The sequence below is a fragment of the Eupeodes corollae genome, chromosome 1, assembly GCF_945859685.1.
Source record: "Eupeodes corollae chromosome 1, idEupCoro1.1, whole genome shotgun sequence".
Taxonomy (NCBI): domain Eukaryota; kingdom Metazoa; phylum Arthropoda; class Insecta; order Diptera; family Syrphidae; genus Eupeodes; species Eupeodes corollae.
Genome location: NC_079147.1, coordinates 80,406,841 through 80,425,755, shown reverse-complemented (window position 1 = coordinate 80,425,755; position 18,915 = coordinate 80,406,841). Strand labels below are relative to the sequence as shown.

At 36.3% G+C, this 18,915-nt stretch overlaps 4 protein-coding genes across 4 annotated transcripts; 1 reads left to right on the top strand and 3 right to left on the bottom strand.

Annotated features, from left to right (window-relative positions):
- The first annotated feature begins 1,697 nt into the window (after positions 1–1,697).
- LOC129939825 (omega-amidase NIT2-like) lies at positions 1,698–2,938 on the top strand. Its single transcript, XM_056047987.1, has 4 exons — positions 1,698–2,088; positions 2,146–2,329; positions 2,417–2,650; positions 2,725–2,938. The coding sequence occupies exons 1-4, from the start codon at positions 1,750–1,752 to the stop codon at positions 2,811–2,813; spliced, it is 846 nt and encodes a 281-aa protein (XP_055903962.1). The 5' UTR covers positions 1,698–1,749; the 3' UTR covers positions 2,814–2,938.
- Positions 2,939–10,063: 7,125 nt separating this feature from the next.
- LOC129941040 (putative ankyrin repeat protein RF_0381) lies at positions 10,064–11,868 on the bottom strand. Its single transcript, XM_056049580.1, has 5 exons — positions 11,586–11,868; positions 11,215–11,428; positions 10,795–11,040; positions 10,491–10,698; positions 10,064–10,280 (listed from the first exon to the last, which is right to left on the bottom strand). The coding sequence occupies exons 1-5, from the start codon at positions 11,759–11,761 to the stop codon at positions 10,117–10,119; spliced, it is 1,008 nt and encodes a 335-aa protein (XP_055905555.1). The 5' UTR covers positions 11,762–11,868; the 3' UTR covers positions 10,064–10,116.
- Positions 11,869–15,987: 4,119 nt separating this feature from the next.
- LOC129943453 (omega-amidase NIT2-like) lies at positions 15,988–16,409 on the bottom strand. The gene is made up of 2 exons (XM_056052920.1): positions 16,180–16,409; positions 15,988–16,098 (listed from the first exon to the last, which is right to left on the bottom strand). Exons 1-2 carry the CDS (start codon positions 16,403–16,405, stop codon positions 16,007–16,009), a joined length of 318 nt encoding a protein of 105 aa, XP_055908895.1. The 5' UTR covers positions 16,406–16,409; the 3' UTR covers positions 15,988–16,006.
- Positions 16,410–16,433: 24 nt separating this feature from the next.
- Positions 16,434–17,047, bottom strand: LOC129940677 (omega-amidase NIT2-like). The gene is made up of 2 exons (XM_056049088.1): positions 16,709–17,047; positions 16,434–16,643 (listed from the first exon to the last, which is right to left on the bottom strand). Exons 1-2 carry the CDS (start codon positions 17,045–17,047, stop codon positions 16,434–16,436), a joined length of 549 nt encoding a protein of 182 aa, XP_055905063.1.
- Between the last annotated feature and the right edge of the window lie 1,868 nt (positions 17,048–18,915).

Below are 18,915 nucleotides of genomic sequence, written 5' to 3'. Positions count from 1 at the left end.
TCTATAACAGTCCACAACTGTCGATCATCTCTAATGGAGATGCCACTACAGTTTAATATTCACCTTTGCTGCTTGCCGGGCCATAGAGACATTCCAGGAAACTGTAAGGTAGATGAACTCGCCAAGAACGGTACAGTACAGCCCATCCTACCACGTTTAGCAAGTACTGGCATACCAATCGCTACCTGTAAACTGCTGCTAATGCAAGAGGCTCTGAGGAGGGCAGGCACCAGGTGGAACAACATCACCACGTGTCAAGCCACAAAAAACATCTGGCCAACACTGGATTTAAAACGTTCAAGGTGCTTGCTCTCTCTAAGCAGATCGCATATGAGCTCGATAATAGGTGTCATAACCGGACACTTTCAAAATTGTCCTGTATTCTCAAATGACTTTTGCAGAAGCTGTATGGGCGAGGAAGAGGAGGAAACAATTCTTCATTTTTTCTGTGCATGCCCTGTTCTGGCTCGAAAACGCAAGAATTACCTAGGAGAATTCTTCTTTAAAGATCTAAACGATCTAAATCATATCGGTATAATCAGCAGCCTCTCACGTTTCGTAAGGGACTCAAGCTGGTTTCATTGAGCTAAGGAGGAAGCCTTAAGATTCACAATGGGCCATTAAACTGGCCTAAGTGTGTCCGTTTCCATCTTGGACAGCCACTATAACCTAACCTAACCTAACCTAACTGGCAAAATTTGAACCCATAGTACATAGCACAGTACAAAATGTTTCCGTACCAGTGAGACAGAAAAGTGTCCTTAGTGTCGAGAACATTGCTGCCGCTGAGGTTTCAGTTGCAAAAAGCCTAAATGTGTCTCTCACACGCCCGTCTCAAGCGTTGAGCATATCTGTGACGTCGTTGTGGCACTTATCTTGGCCTATATCCTTACGCGAGAACTGAAGTCACTTGACCACCAGAATCGTCGAATTACGTTCGTGAATTGAGCTGAGCAAGAACTTGAAAATAATTCGGAAATTTCATCCAAAAATCATCTTCAGCGATGAGGCTCACTTCTGGGCTCACTTTTTCAAAAAACAACGTATGCGGTATTGCTTAGGCAGCAATCCACACGTACTCCATGAGTCATCAAAAAATTTTCTTAAAACCTGAATTTCCGACTTTATTGATTTTGAAGTTAGAGAATGCAATTCCTTAAACTTGGCAGCACACTCCTTGAAAAAAGGATGAAAAAGCATGGAATTTAATAAACTTAAATAAAATACTTAGTAACCAGTAAATTTCTAAAATAGCAAAAAGAGGCACATCAACGATACGCGGATGCGGCTACGTGATTTCTTGTACAAAATCCATATGCAAGCGATATCTGCATTAGCGCAGATGACGCTGCCTCAGCAATTCTTTTATTTTATTTTCCAATTAAAATGTAAACAACACTGTTGTATCACCAAGGGTTATCGGCTTGTCTATTGCAGGGAAATATTCCAAAAATTAAAATATATGCACGCTATGATTATGAGCCTAATATTTAAAACGACAAGGTACGAAATTATCTGTCATCAACAGGTTGTGGTAGATAAAGTCAAAGAAATCAAATCATCCATTGTCAAAGTTCAAGGCTTGATGTGAAGCAGCAGCAGAAAAAAAAAAAACAAAAACAAAAAAACTAAGGTATCTACAGATAAGAGACATTCTTAGAGCTTCACATCTGGCTATAAAACTCGACTGCATTTCCAGTAAGGTATCAGTTCGTGAATCACATTCGATTTGATTTGACAAGCTTCACTATGAAATTCGCATTGTGCCAATTACCTGTAGGCCAAGATCCTACCACCAATGTCAATCAAGCTGTTGAAGCCATCAAGCAGGCTAAGGCAAAGAACCCTGACTTGAAAGTTGTCGTCTTACCTGAGTGTTTCAATGGCCCCTATGGAGAAGAATACTTTGCTCAATACGCCGAAAAAGTTCCTCAAGGTCCAACCTGTCAGGTGCTCTCCAAACTGGCCAAGAGCCTTGGTCTCTACATAATTGGTGGAACCATCGTCGAACAAGCTGATGGAGGTGATTTGTACAACACTTGCACCGTTTGGTCTCCCGAGGGCAAGCTAATTGGCAAGCACCGCAAGGTATGTATAGTGTTTTGAATAAATTAATTCCGAAATACATGACGAATTAACCCCTAGATGCATTTGTATGACATTAACATCACCTCCGCTGAACCCGTTGGAAGCAGCAGCTTCCATGAATCGTCAGCTCTTAAGCCAGGCAACGAGTTCACTGTGGTCGAAATTGAAAACCGAAAATTCGGAATTGGCATTTGTCACGATATTCGCTTCGAAGAATTGGCCCGAATCTATCGCAAGGAAGGTATATAGAGTATTCCAATATTTTGTTTGGCCAAGTAGCATTTTGGATGGAATATACTCACATTTATGTTTGTGTTTATTTTTGAAGGGTGTGACATGATTGTGTACCCAGCATGCTTCTGCTATAAGCAAGGCCCAGTTCAATGGGAGTTGTTGCAGAGGTCCCGTGCCAACGATAACCAACTTTTCGTGGCAGCAGTTGGACCGGCTCGTGATGAGAACGCTGCTTTCATTTCGTATGGACACTCGATGGCTGTAGATCCATGGGGCAGAGTAATGTGTGAGGCTGGAGAAAAACGCGAAATTGTAATCATTGATATTGGTAAGTTTTGCGAGGAAGAGTTTCTGCTTTTTAAATGATTTTCCAAGGATTAAAACATAATTTTCTGTTTTCAGATTTCTCGATGGTGGATGAAGTTCGCAAGCAAATTCCGATATTTGAGCAAAGGCGTACTGATTTGTACGATACCATCAAGAAGCATTAAATGAAATGGAATTGAATTGAATGAATTGATGTGCAAGCTAACTGGAGCAATATTTGTGTAATCAATTGACGTTTATTTGAATAAATGCCAAAATGCAATTACTCAATTTTGCAAAATGATGGAAATATTTGTGTTTTATTTATGCTTTGTAAGGAGATGCGCAAGAATCAATATTTAAAGTTTTATTTCACACTTTTTAAACATATCATCGCTTTTAGAACCAATCTTTGCGATGCATTTTATTTCGTGGTAAAGTTGTAATTACACAGTTAAACGCGCACTGTTTGGAGGTTGTATTTCAACCCTTATTTGATATTTAATTGCTGTAGTGTATATGATAATCTTCTAGTCCTTTTTCTTTCGGTTTTTGCTGAAGAATTTTTTTAATTTATTCTATCGAAGCATCTTTTTAATTATTACAGATAATTGATTTTGAATTAATACTGACTAAAATTGGATAGGTTTAATAACCAAGTTTTACAATACCAACATTTGGATAGTAATGGAGTAACTGAGAACTTGCCAATTAGCTGTCATTATTAATAAGTTGCTTCGATATAACCTTTCGAAAAATAAATTCAAATTTATCTTTAGCAAGTTTATAAATGTGCGTATTTTTATATATTATTACTTTTCGTGGCAGACTTATTTCTAAAGTTTTTTGCATACAACAGAACTTGGCTCGTTTTTCAACATATGTGTTTGTTGTTATTTCATGATAAAACATTCTAAATCAAAAATGAAGGTGATTTGGGTTATCGCTTTAATATAAGTTTAATTAATTTAAGTTTTTCTTTTGATGTTTATTTGTTTTGTGTTAAATCTGATTCCCAATTCGATCGTGTTTTCTTCACCTGACAGGAAAGCATTCGTTGTCATTTACTAAATGAAGTTCACATGGCCTCTCTCCGTCGGATGTTTTTCGAGTTCTAGGGACCCATTTAGCAAATCTAGACTAACGGCCATATTTCTGCCTAACATAACAGTCACACCAATTTTTATAACAATTGTTCTGTCTAATTATGCCGTCATATAGAAGAATCTTTTACGTATTTAAACCTCATTTAAAATAGTGGGTGGATACCACGCCCCTAATGTATATCGTGCAAATCGTTTTTTATGTTTGACTTTACGCATCGATCATTAGAAATCTGTTTAATTTCATCACTCTACAAGAATCAAAAGAAGTTCATTTAAACGATACCAAATAGTAAATACATTAAAAGTAGGCGAATATCACGCCCCTTTGGTGGATAACTTCATATTTTCGATTATTATCCTTGTATTTACTTCTTTCATTCTGCTTAGTTTCAGTTAAGTGCTATATTTCAAAAACTGTTTTTGGCTATGGAGCTGAAATTTGGTAAAGTGCATATAATTGACGATTTTAGTAAGTGTTACAAATTTAAAGGTTTAAGCTTGAATGGTTCTTTAGTAAGAGAAGGGTTATAAACCGGCTGAGAACTTAGCTGGTCACTACTGTGCCCTATGATAAGTTCTCTTTTAGTTCAAATCGAAAATTTGTGTATCTAAAGTGGTAGTTTAAATTAAAACTTTGTGTGTCAAAATCTATGTAGCATATTATTCCCAGAAAATTAAATAAAAGAAATTCCTTTAATAGGTATAATTCAATTTTAATGAAAAAAGAAAGTAAATGAATAACAATTATTAATTAAAAGAAAGCAAAGAAATCGGTTAGTGCACAGTGCAAGTCGTTGCTTAACTCAACTGTGTGTCTCTCTCGTGTCTACTTTTGGCTGCTTCAGTGGTAGTTTGTACCTTTGTGCCAAGGTTGCCACCCATACGGCCATCCTGAAATTCGACTGCCCCAGTCGAAGGAATAGCATCTTCAGCCTATTGATCATCATCTTCCTCAGAATCGGAATCAAACGTGCCTCATGTTCTCCTACTTTTTTAACCACGTAGCGATCGTTACGACTGACCTTAATTATTTCATAGGGCCCAAGATACTGTCCTGTCGCAAACTGCGTTTTTTGAATTGCAAATAGCTCGCCTAAATCATAAAAAGGTGCTGTTTTTCTGTTTTTTTCTTGTATTTTGTGTATTTGTATTTTCGTTTCCGCTCTCAACTGCTGACGGTCCTCCTCGAACGCAACCATGATCCCATCTCCAAGAAGCTGTCTTAAATTTACGACGTCATTCGTAGCCATTTTTACGCCAAACATCAGCACGAAAGGAGTCCTACCCGTGCTTTCAATGGAAAGCCGCGTTAATGCTCTAATGATAGTTTTGTTTATCCTTTCTGCTTGTCCATTGCTTCTCAAAACACCAGTTGTCAATAGATGATGCTCGATATTTTTCTCATAGCAATTTCCTTCAAAGTCGTTAGACATGAATACAGCTTCTTTGTCAGAAACAATTCGCCGAGGGTGACTAACAACTTGTGTGAATAAGTTCAAACGGTTGATTTCTGTGCTGGCCGTCATGCTTTTGACTGCATACATCCACATAAACTTGTAGAAAGAATCAACGATGACCAAGGTGTAACGATAATTTTTTGCTTTGAATGGAAGGGGCTCGAGATGATCAAGATGGAAAGTGATTAATGGCTGGTCCATCCTGGCAATGGGACGATGAAACGACTCCTTCTTACCATTCTTTTTGGCAGCGAATATATAGGGGATGATATTACTGATGACTTCAGCAATCTTGCGGTCCACCTGTGGAATAAAACAATCAATTTTAATAAGTTTAGAAACCTTACCTAGACCAAAATGTCCCCTTTCGTGAAACATTTGAATGATTTGCTCTGCAGACTCTTTGGAACTACTAAAACGTGAACACCATCCACGAATATATATATACAGCACATCATTAGTTTTCGTAGGTACCGAACTTGGCAAGAATTTCTTTAATAGAATTTCTTCAGTTGAGCATTCTTGACTGCTTTCACAGACCCGTCCTCTATTGCGAAAATATTTGATGGATGACGGCTTAGGGTGTCGAAGTGGTGCATAGCTGTCCCGGATCGGTGATGAACTTGGCAATAAAACTAGTCTAACTGAAGTGTCCAATTTGCAATGTGAGTATTTAAATTCCTTTTCGCCATAGTGTCACTAAACGCTTTGCAGTCGGTGAAAATATCAAATCTTAACCCCAGAAAGTAGATTCTCAATCGTTTAAGTGCTTTGACTATCGCGAGAACCTCTAGTTCATAGCTTGTACATTTTTTCTCCGAGTCAGTTGTTTTAAAGCTTACAAAAAAGACTGGATGGTGCTGATCGTCATCGTGTTTTTGGACAAGTACAGCCCCGAGTCCTTTCTTAGAGGCGTCGGTATGCAGCCGAATTTGTAAATCAGGATTGAAAAGTTTCAACACCGGCTCTTGGCAAAGCAACTCCTTAAATTTTATGTAGGAATTTTCTTCGGAGGGTCCCCATATAAACGTGGCATTTGGTTTTGTTAGGTCGTTTAATGGTTCTGCGATTCTAGCGTATCCTGGGATAAATTTTCTAAGGCCGAAAAACTGCATGACTGACTTGATGTTTTTCAGCACAAAAAAATGCTTAACAGCAAATGTTTTCTCTTTCGATGGTCTTATGCTGCCCTTCCTGATAATATCGCCAAGAAACTTTACTTCCGTTTCTTGAAAGGAACATTTACCTCAGTTATTTATAAGTTTTCCAATAGTTGTTGAGATGACCGAACTGGTTTTTGTACTTTCTTAAACTTTAAGATGCTCATTGTCCACTAATAAATGTGTTTTTTTTTTAGTAAAATGAGAACTTTTTCGCTTATTAAGCAAAGTAATTCTTGTTGATATCAAAACGTTAAAATCAGCTTATGCTTCAATTTTGATAATAATAATATCAATTGTACAATAATAATTTATAGTGAAAAATAATCCCTAAGAATTATGAATTATCAATGACTCTCAAGCGGGCTATTATTGATTTTCCATTAGTTTGTTGATATGTAACTTTTAAGCGCCTGAGGTTGTAAGTGGTTTAACAACTCTATTTCCACTGCTTCTTACATTTTTTTTAATGGATTATTTAGAACTTTAAATTCACTTATAATTATTTATTTTTTTAGTTGCCTTTGTTATTTATATATTCATTTATCTGCGAATATAAATCTTACAGATAACTAACAGTAATAAAGGGTGATTTTTTAAAAGCTGTAGGAAAGTTTCTCCAAAAAACACATACAATTAAAAAAAAAAAATGCAATGGAAATGTTCACCTCACATAGGACTCAAAAAAAATGCATGACATTTTTATTTGAATCGATAGAACGGTCCATCTAGGCGGCCAATTGACCGGATAAAATGTTTACCAAACTCGCCAATCAATAAGTCCAATGGAGCGTTCTGTGTCATGTGGCACTGTCTTGTTGAAACCACATGTCATGCAAGTCAAGCTCTTGCATTTTGGGTAAAAAATGTTGGATATATTCTCATGGTTGCGCTCACCATTCACAGTTACATTACGATACGATCATATTTGAAGAAGTATACGGTCCAATGATGCCACTAGCCCATAAACCGCACCAAACTGTGACTTTTTATGGATGCATTGGTAGTTCTTGCAATGATTCTGACTGATATTCACTCCAAAATCCACAATTCTGCTTATTTAACCAAAAATGGACTTCGTCGCTGAACAAAATTTTAAGTTTTCGGAAGAAGCGCGGGATGAACTTCCTTAAGAGAGCACGTATGTATTTTGATAATACAATTCAATAATTTGCAGGCGTTCGTTTGTAAGACGATTTATAATTAAACTAGCGGCTCGGTACGTGCTTCGCTACTTATAAGGCATAGTAATTAAAAACAATTATTATTAAGTTAATTTATTCAAACAAACAAATATTTTAAATAGCTAGCCAGTAGATATATCGACTTCAAATAAATTTTGTTATACAAATAATAATACAGAAAGATGCAGAAAGGACTTTTTTTGCGAACCAATATTGTGACGGATTGGAAAAATTCAAATAACATTTTTTTTTTATAAACCAATATAACTTACAAAATTATCATCACCTTGAATGTTTTAAAAACAAATAAATATTTTATGGAATAAGGATTTTGAGAAAAATCAAGATTACAGTTTTTTTTATAAAAAAAATTAATACCTAAAAATATTGGTAACTTCCTTAAAATTGATTTCCGACTTAAACATCTTTTCAAAAATAAAAAATATTGGCTTCAAATATTTTTCTTTGAGAAAATATTGTTTTTGACATTTCAAACAATTTTTATAAGAACCAACAGTTAGTTTTGTCATAAAAATTTAAATCTACAAAATATTACGCTAAAGTGGAAAGAATTGAAGAAGTGATATCTAACTTCAATAAATGAAGGTATTGGCTTCAAAATGATTTCATTCTATGCTAAATTTTCTTAGAAAAATCGAATCTGTATTTATTGATACTTTGGCGGATAGCTTCAAATTTCGATTTTCGTCTTTATATGTACATTGACTTCTTTCATTCTGCTTGAATTTTAGTTAAGGTTTTTTGTGATTTTTACAGTGCTGTATCTCAGAAACTCTTTCGACTATGAGGCTGAAATTCGATAAGGGGTATATTATCAACTATGTTGGTAAGTGTTGCAAATTTAAAGTTAAACATTGGTTTCTAGTTAGAGAAGGGCCAGTTTGAATTAAAATTTTACCAAAAACAATTCGTGCAATTAAAGCAATAACTACTAAACAGAAAAAAAGGTTGTCATAAAAATTATCGTTGCTCTGCTTGAAATTTGGCCAAATTGTTCCATTGACTACAAAAATAATAAACCTTATTTTACAAAATCGACTACTTAATAGTCAATAAAACAATTTTCGATTTTCAACTTTGTATTTCAATATTACAACAAAAGTAGTTGGTAGTACAACCTCAGTAGTCATTATGACAATTTGGTTGTCAAACTACGAAAATTGCTATATTGATTATACGGCAGTCAAATTAGGTTTCGATTTTTAGAAAAAATTGTCATATTGACTACCACAGTTGACAGTTGTAGTGTCAATATGACAACCGTAGTTTCCATTTCTTTCAACCAAAGTTATCATATTGACTATGAAGTTGTTAAAATATGTCGGATCCCTATTGGATGCCACGGTTATCGGCTGAATATTGACTAATAAATAGTCAATTTAACTACCAAAATAGTCAATAGGATGACTTTTCCGTTCTGTGTAAGATCGGCACACTGATATAGTTTTTTTTGGACTTTATTTAACTTTTAAATACTCCTTCTCCGCTAATAAATGTATTTTTTAGTTTAATGAAACCTTCTTGATTTTGGGAGCTAACTAATTCTCGTTGATATCACAATTTTAATACCGGGCTATTTCTTCATGCTTCAGTTTAGATTTTTTAGAATAGAAGAACTGATCGATTCTACCAATTCTACTAACATACATTTTTTTCAGTTTATCAACGACTTTAAAGCAGCCTTTTGTTAATTTTTAATTAGCTGACCGATAGGTTTTAAGCGACTGCATTTCCACTGATTGTCTACGATTTTTGACTGGGTTATATAGGACTCTTCTCTCATAACAAATTCCTTTTAACAGAGCCTTAGCCAGCTTATCAACGACTTTTAACCGGCTTATAATCTTCTTAATTAATATTTTTGGACTTTGATTTTACGACCAAAATGTGCCGGATTTAACGGAAAGTAGGCCGATAACTGGCTGTATTGAGAAAAAGCCGATACCTTGCGGTATTGAGGCTGAATTGTTTGAGAGGGGGGGGGGGTGCAACTGACTAAATCAACAGAACTCTTTTTGCAATTGTTTCAGTTATAGTTCTTTCGTCTATCATTTTCAAAGCTCTTTTTTGGATCATATCCAAAAGACTTAAACTCGTTTCAGGGGCACCTGAGCAAATACACGAGTTATGTTTAGGTTTTGGACGAATGAAGGCTTTGCAAATTACAGCCAGATCAGAACTGTTGAAGAAATCCTAAGCACTTAGCACTTCATTTTTGGCAATATCAAATATGTAGTTTCGTTTTGCATTTTAACAAAAATAGATCAACTCCTGAAATTTGCAAATTTATTTTATGAATCATGTTTCTGTTCGAAATACGCGTCGAACAATTTTTTTTAACGATCAATGCAGAACATTTCAAAAACACATTCGTGTTAAAAAAATTGCTTGTAAGAACAAAAACTATATTAATTTGTTACCTACTTTATTATAATAAATTAAATATTTTAACATAGATAAATTATCATTAAACTTAGAAACTACACAAATCGTTCTTATGAGAGATGTTTGAAAACATGTTCTCTTCGTATACAAATTAAAATTAAAACTTTTCTATAAATCAAGTGTTTCCACATCCACAATTCTCAAAATATTTGAATGCTTCATTATTTCCAAACAAACGTGCCAATTCCATACAATTGAGGCCATTCACATCCAGAGCCTTGAGATTTGATCCTTGCTGATGCAACAACTTGATAATCATCAAATCCGAATGCATTCCCACTGATGATTTGTGTAGATAGAAAATAAATGTACAAGGACAAGGACATAAAATTTTAATTTCCAGAAGGAGGGTAATGCTATATGGTTTTTTTCATCACAAAATAAAATAATTATACTTTTCCATCCCTCTATTAAATGTCTAAGTTCAGTTTAGGTCACACAAACCCCCTCCCCCCAAAAACCAAATCGATGCCACAGCCACCTACATACCTGCTCTCAAAAGCAGAGTCCATCCTGACATATCATCCACCGCTTCGATGTCGGCTCCATTGTCAAGTGCGAATCTCAAAATGTCATATTGGTTTGCATCGACAGCACAATGGCAGGGTGTCACGCCATTGTTATCCTTGACATTTATGTCGGCCTTCTTGTTCAGCAGGATTCGTGCCACTGGCAGGTGTCCATAAAAGAATGCCAGCTTTAAACACCCATCACCCAACATAAAAGAAGCAGAAAAAAAAAGGAACTGAAACTAAACCGTTTTAGGTTACCTTAAGTAGGCTAAAGCACTTACATGCAACGGTGTGCGACCGTTTGAGGGATTCCCATTGTGCACACTTGCCCCGGCCGTCAGGATAATGTCAATAATGCATATTTCACCCATTGTAATGGCATTGGCCAATGGAAGGTATCCATTCTGTGCGGGGTAATCAATCAGGCTGGGACGCTGTCGAAGGATCCTCTTGATCAGGAATTGTTGACCCTTCTTAATGGCCCGGTGCAGGCACATGGTTGAAGGAGGAGTTGAGAGTGTCATTCCCTGCAATTAAGTGGAGCTGCAACATTCCGGCATAAATATTCGCAAACGAAATTGAATCGACCCGACCGACTAATAAAGGCCGACAGCAGACAGGCGAAGCAGAAAGGAGCTCAGCTCATAAAACTTAATGACACTCTGACACCGCGTTTGATGCGATGCTGAGGTCGTCCTTACCACAATTTCCTCGGACAAGCCAACCGTAATAAATTCTCTTGGATGTTCATCAAAGGACTCTTCTTCGTTCTCATCTTCTTTGTCTTCATCTTCGCCGGTGATTGTAATTTTGTTGGTGGTGGTGGGGTTTGGGGAAAGTTTAAGGGCTTTAATATGAAATCGATATGCAAAGTTATCATCCAGCTGTTCAATTGTGGTCCTGCACGCACTCGTCCTTTAAAGGACAAAGTAAAGGAAGCAATTTTTACGACTGAGCTTATACAAATTTTTTGACAGAGTATGATATTTTTGCAAACTTTTTTTTTTTGTGTCATATAGGAAAGTCTTTTGTGCTCCAAAAAGGATTCTCTTTTTTCTTCTTTTATACCTACCAGGACACTCTGTGCCAGCCGAGCTTCTTACTGTATTTTTCAATTTCATAGACATCCGAGTTGGGAACTTGATTCCATTGAAGTGTGATTGTCGTTATGGTTTGACCAGAAACTTGTGCGTTGAAAAATTGGACATTGTCGTCCGAAACAGTTCCGTTTCCCAATGCCATCTCCATCACACCATCACAATCACTATCGCTCTATGATTGAAAAGAAACAAACTGATGCAACAACCAATAAAAACACTCACATATCCTTCGGAAGGACTTAGCTCCTTTGATCGAATGGTTGCTGTTGCTGGTTTTTGAATGTATACAAAAACTTGCTTGTTGTTTTATCAATATGAAAACGATGATGGTTTTTCTCGCATAGCAACAAACACAACAAGGACAAAACTTCATAACGCATTTTCAATTCCATAGATACAATATACGATTTCAATTGGTTTGGGATAGAGGAAAGAAAAATTGTTTAAATTGTTTGCAATTGAAAATCACATAAAAGGATATAATTTGTTGTTTCTCCATCATGCGGCAAGGATGTGCTCTAAAGTGGAGATATTTTAGATAAATAAATGTTTGAATGTCTGGATGTCGACACAGAGTTTGGTGGTATTTTGCGAGATAATGGCGGCGCACAAGTATCACCACACTTGGTTAGAATGAAAATTGATTGTTATTTGTCGATGGGGAGTTCTTTTCTTTTTGATGAAATGTTTCGTAAACAATGCTAATGCTACTTTAGAGAGTTTATATAAAAAAGGAACTTTATGTTGTCATTTTTTATTGTTTTTTATTATTCTATTTTATTTGAGATGGATACAAAGGAAATCAGTAGAAAGGATATTGGGAAGTTATTTCATAAAAATGAAATTTGAGAAATTTGAAATTAAACTGGAATACCGTTTTTTGTAGATAGATACAAATATAGTGCTTTTTTTAATTTGTTTATCTGTTTTCTTACTATTCACTTAAGGAAATTTTTGGTCCCAAAATTTAGTTTTTTTTTTTTTAATCAAATTTTGTAGTTTTTAGGAAAAAATATAACAGATATACGTATACAAGTCACGTACAATACGTACACATTTTTTAAAAGATATACATACAACTTTGAATTGGAATAGAACAGAGTTAAATTTGTGTAAGTTGACATGAAATTAGCTTCATTCGATAAGGTAATCTTTTGGCATTATAGTTTCATCAAGCTTTCAAGCTTTCAATCGTTTCTGGCTTATCGACTTCACATATCCCAACAGAAAATTAAGGGGACTGTTACGTGAAACTATGCAGCTACCAAACGTTCTTTAAGTCAATTGTGGCACGAGCTGTGTAACATGTTGCACGTTGCACCCGCTAAGCCACCACCGTTCGGTTGAAACCAGCTCAACATTCTTTCCTCGTATTTTTGTATATAAGAAATTCCATACACATTTAAAGATGCCTAGAAAATATGTATGGTAGAGCTTCTGCCATTTACATGCTTTTAATTCATACTTACTTTTCACAGAATATTTCATATAGCGAGGTGACAGAAGCGTCTCGTAATGTTTGGGTCTCGAAATAGCTAATTTCTTTACGTCGGTTATTTTGCCATCAACTTGTTCTAAGTGTATCATGGACAGGCATAGGCCACCCGTTTTGTTTGAATACTTTTTAAAGGGCTTGGTTTAAAAAAGGAAAAGAAAGATAAATCCAACTGGATTACACCACGTTTTATTTTCGAATGAAAAGTATTTCAATTCATTCTGCTGAATTGACAAAATGAATATAATGACAAATCATATATGCAGATTGGAAAGGTGCCCACTTATTATTTTGAGAGCTTAGTACTTTTCAACATTCCACTTTTATGCTGGCCTTCGATTTTTGCCACTTGTTTCTTACTTGTAGATCAGGAGGAGTTGTTTCCAACGTGAGAGTCTACCTTTCTTGATGTCGATCATATCCGGTTCCGGAGTGGCAGTGAAAGTACTGCCCACCAAAAAGTGCCCAGAGGTGAAGGCAGAAAAATCTTCAGGATCATCTGAGTGCCGATTGTTCGCTTTAGATGGTGCTTACTGCTCTTGACTTCAGCCTCTCATATGTCTCCAAAGTTTGGGCAGCCTGGTAGAATAAAGTGCCAAGACAGCATAGCAAGTCATGGATCGTGCACCTGCTTCCAACTGTTTGATAAGCCGCAAAGTCTTGTTTCAATACTGCATTTGCACTTGCAAACGTCGCTATAGATGCTAGAGCGTTGACATGAGTATAAGGCTGCAAGGAATGTCTCGGTTTTCATGTCACTAATGAGTTCTAGATGAATAGCTCTAGTGCTCAGACCGACAAAAATAGCGACCCATCCCTTGTAACTTCGAAGACCTCGTTGTATAAATCGCATAGGGTTCGGCATAGTCTAGTCCGGAATGCTTAAACAGATCAGTGGCTGTGTACCCAGGTGTAGGAAGAATTCCCAAAAATTTAGCTTGCTCTTTGAGCTGACAGGTTTGCCTTGAAGGGGACAAGAAACTTCATCAGTAGAATGTATTCTTTGATTCTTATCCAAAACTGTAAGGTAACTTGTCTGTGCACCAAGATGAGGTACCTTGTGGTCGTTTTAGTTTGAAGACAATATAGCGATAGAACCAGCATGTTACACCAATTAAAGTGTTGATGTCAGAGTATTTCTAGAGAAGACCCAATGCGATCTTATCTCCTGTTAGCTTCAACGGGCTATATGAGTAGCATGCACTTCACTGACGACAAATTTTGTTCATATTGTATTGTCTGCCATTTGCAGACGAGAATATCGACTTAGAAACCTTGATGTTCTCTATCGATTCGAGCTTTTCTCGAAATTGGATCCAGTTCTTTTGAGGAGTTTCTGGAAGTGAATCATCATAAGATATAAAAGAAAGCCAAAGTTGTTGTCACATAATTTTGCCTGTAATTACTACTGTAGCCAGTAGACAAGTTGGATCATAGATTTTGGCCTATCACAAAGCTGTTGGCGTTTGGTGTTGAGAGTTTTGTGATGTTTACTTTGTAACCAATGCAATCAGTTTGACAAAACCAGCAGATCCCAAGCGATTTGGTTTCACGATCCAAACTAAGATCGCAAGACTGTTCAACCAACTTGTCGTACACGCTTATTCCTTGTAGAAGCTCGGTAGAATTTGAGTTCCATTTTCGGAGCAAAAACCTCTCAGTTTTAGTACCTAAGTTCTGCAGTTCCAGCTTTAATTGTTGAGCTGCCTCAAAAGCGTCGGCACCGTGGAGACAGTCATCCATATAAAATTACTCACGAAGAACTTTACCAGCTTGAGGGAAACCACCTTCTTCTTCGTTGGGCAAAGTATGGAGAACTTTGATGGTGGCATACGGAGAATTCGTTAGGGACAGTCTCAATAAGCGCACCACCATTGCCTTTATATTATTTTTTATTCATAACTTCTGGAGGTTATATCATTATATCGTAGAATATTCTAAGGGGCAGTTTATTTCAGTTAATTAAGAACTGTCAGTTGATTTTTTATTAAGTTTCCAATTCACTTGTTACTTTGCACTTGTGAACGCCACCTGATTTGTGAAATCAATTTACTAAGCCTTTCTGTGGGCGGGGATTCAAAAACTTTTCTGGCCGAAGAATTGGTTTCTAAGCGCTTTACGTGACCCAGCCATCTCAGACTTTTATTCTTCTAGGTAGGTCTACGTTGCAGAGCATCCCGTACAGTTCTTTGCTCTTCTCGAAACGACCCAAGTTACTATCATCCGGCTTTGTCATAATCCAGGCTTCTGCACCGTATAGCAGGACGTTGATGATCAGTTCCTTCAAGGAGGGCTTTACTTCTCAATTGATTTCATTGCCCAAGGAAACAGCGGTTAGGAAGAGTAATTCTTCGTTCAAGCTCAGCACTGGTAGACGAAGTCCTTAATTACCTCAAGGTTACATCTATCGATGGTGATGTTTTGACCGAGACGTAGCTGTCGGTTGTTTCATTAGCCGCTAAATCCATTTTTCGGCCTCTGGCTCAGTACTCACAAAAGCGCAATTAACATCATACTGAGTTCTTCCTATTATGTTAATGTCATCATACGATGAATTGGACACGTTTTCGAAAGAAAAGTTAAAATATGAAAAAATACTTGTATTTTGAGACAACATTGTGGTCAAGAATAGATTTACCCAGATCAACTTCTGTTCTGTTAAAAAAAAAAAATAACTAGACCCATTCTCTGTAACTTAAGTTTTGATGGTTTATTTAAATAAGATGATACGAAATACGTTGCACTTAGCCATCCTATTTAAATATTCATACACATTTATCGAATCTTGAATAATTTTTCATTTTATGAGAAAATCTACAAAATATTTTAATTCAATCAAAAAACCTCAACAGCGATGCCATAGATTTAGAACAAGCCAGTCCGTTTTAATCCCTCACTTTATTTACAAATTTTAATGGTATCATAAATATCTGTTCGCCTTTGTCCATATATTGGAATTTGCTTTCGAACTTCATCCACCATCGTAAAGTCTAAAAACATACATAAATCAGTTTTAAACCATCATACCGAAATCATAACGCCCGCTATATGACCAAAATCCACCGACTTACCAATATCAGCGATTATAATATCACGTTCCTCACCAGCTTCACACATCACTCTGCCCCATGGATCCACAACCATCGAGTGTCCATATGAAACGAAATCAGCGGTCTCATCGCGTGAAGACGAAACTGTAACCACAAAGAGCTGATTTTCATTGGCAAGGGTCCTCTGCAGCAATTCCCAATGCATGAGACCATGAGCAACACAAAAGGACGAAGGATACACCATCATATCACATCCTGAAAAAATTACATTTAAATTAGAATTTCTTCGAAATGGTTTTTGGACTTTTGTTACCTTCTTTGCGATATAATCGTGCCAATTCGGGGAAGCGTAAATCATGACAAATGCCAATTCCCAATTTTCGACCCTCAATTTCGACAATCGTCAATTCGTTGCCAGGGGTAAGAGCTGACGATTCCATGAATTGTACTCCCCCAGCAAGTGGATTAGTGTCAAATAAGTGCATCTAGAAAATGACAATTTAAATAGCTTGAGTTTGATATTATTAACTATATGTATATGTATGTGTACCTTACGGTACTTGCCAATTTGTTTGCCATCTGGTGACCAAACGACGCAAGTATTGTATAATTTAAGTTCATCAACTTTTTCAATTATACTCCCACCAATTATGTAAATACCAAGGAGTTTTGCCAACTTAGATAAAGCTTGACAAGTTGAACCTTCAGGAATTTTTTCGGCAAATTTTGCAAAGTTATCTATGCCATAGGGACCATTAAAACACTCTGATAAAATAGCTAGTTTCAAATCAGGGTTTTTCGCTTTAGCCAACTTAATCGCTACCACGGCTTGGTTAACATTTGTAGTAGAATCTGTGCCTACCGGTAATTGAAACAGTGCAATTTTCATTTGGAAAGATAACTTCACTAATACTGAACGTAACTAATCGACTGAATATCTACTAAATAATAGTTAAGATCTTTCAGGTTTTTGGAATCAAGTTTAATTACGAGTACTTGGTTTTCTGTTATCTTCCGCGAACTTTTGTTCCATAAGCCCTTAAGAGTTAAAATATTTAGATATTTTATACGCACTATGATAATTTTAATGATAATTACTTTATGAACGGTCCATAAACTTTAGTAAATAAAGTTGAGTAAATTTGTTTAAATGATAAAGAAAAATAAAAAAAGCACAATTCTCACAAATTAAATTCTTAGTCAAATAAGGCAGTGAATGTCAAAAGTTTTCTATGTTTCATTTCAGCGCAAATATTAAGACTTGATAACAGACAACTACATACGTCTAAAGCTTATTAGAGTTCTTTTTGCGACTTCTAAGTTTCATATTTTCTTGGTGAAGTTCTTTTAGAGACAGCCAAACAGTGGCTATGAGTATGACTCTTCCTTATTAACAAGCTCAATTTACTAGAACGCAAAGGTGCTTTTAGAGCATTAAAAGTTTGACGAGGTTAAATCGCAGTATTTCGGCGGGGCGATCCGTCGTGATTTGACGTGAGTTTACCAAAACCTTAAATCAATTATACAGAATTTGTTGGGAAACGTCAACCAGGTGGAAGCGCTCTATTGCCGGTATGTTTCCGCATCATCCATTTAAGACAAAAGAAGTTAATAAAAATTCGAACTTCCCTCCAGACATAATGAGTTGAAAATTCTTATTTTGCTTTTGGTTTAATTCTTAATTATACAAATTTTTTTATTGACCGTCCAGAATCCAAAAATGGAATTAAACGCTAAAAACTAGAGTTACTTTTCAAGAATTACAGGTCCCATTTAGTGTACGCACGTTCGATGCATGTAGTCGCGTTTAACTTCAGTCCTTGGATCAGTTGAGTTTTTTACGAGTGCAAAGCCAGGACCAGTAGCAAAATCCGCCAAATTTCGAGTGGAAGACGCAATAGATATTGACAAGTAAAACATATGGCCGCTTTCAACTTTTGGAGTTTAGAAGCATTAATTGGAAGACCTATTATATCAAAGTTTCACCACCTTTCAGTTTAATGGAACTACAAATCAACATTAAAAACTAAGTTTTTAAATTTTTTAGTTTAAATGAATTGAAGTTTTTATTCATGTACTGTGAGGACACCCAATAAGTTATGAAAACCCTTATATTGAGTTGTTAAGCATTCCATATTCGTGTTGTGTGGATAAAAAAAAATGTACTTAACCTATCTACTCTTGGTTTTGTACCGATTTTGTTGCAATTCTAGAATTTCGCGTTTATAATGTCCGCTTAATATACACTCTCTAACGCCCTTTTCTTTTTGGTGTACCACAAAGTATCCACTTAGGCCCTCACCTTTTTATATTCACCCTTAGAAATCAACTTCTAAGCATTCCGATATTTAACTTTACGCTTTCAAGTTCATAAGTTCGATGCATGATTCTTACCGCACTCAACTAGACCTCTACAGATTCCCATTCTGGTGTGCAAAAAAACTTACTCCTGTGTGAACTAGGGTCTCACGTAACCCATTTCACTATCTACTGTCTATCAAAGACTTATCCTGCCAGAGCATTGGTTTCCATGCGCTCTACTCGACCCAGCCATTTCAGTCGTTGGACTTTTACCCTTCTTGTTAACTCTACGTGTCGCTGCACAGCCCGTACAGTTCGTCGTTTCATCTTCTCCTCCACTCAACTTCGATGCATAAGGAACTGTAGATCAGGCGAAGACGAAGTTTTTAACTACCTCAGAGTTACGTTTGTCGATGGTGACGATTGGATAGAGACGTCGTGTCGGTGTTGTAGGTT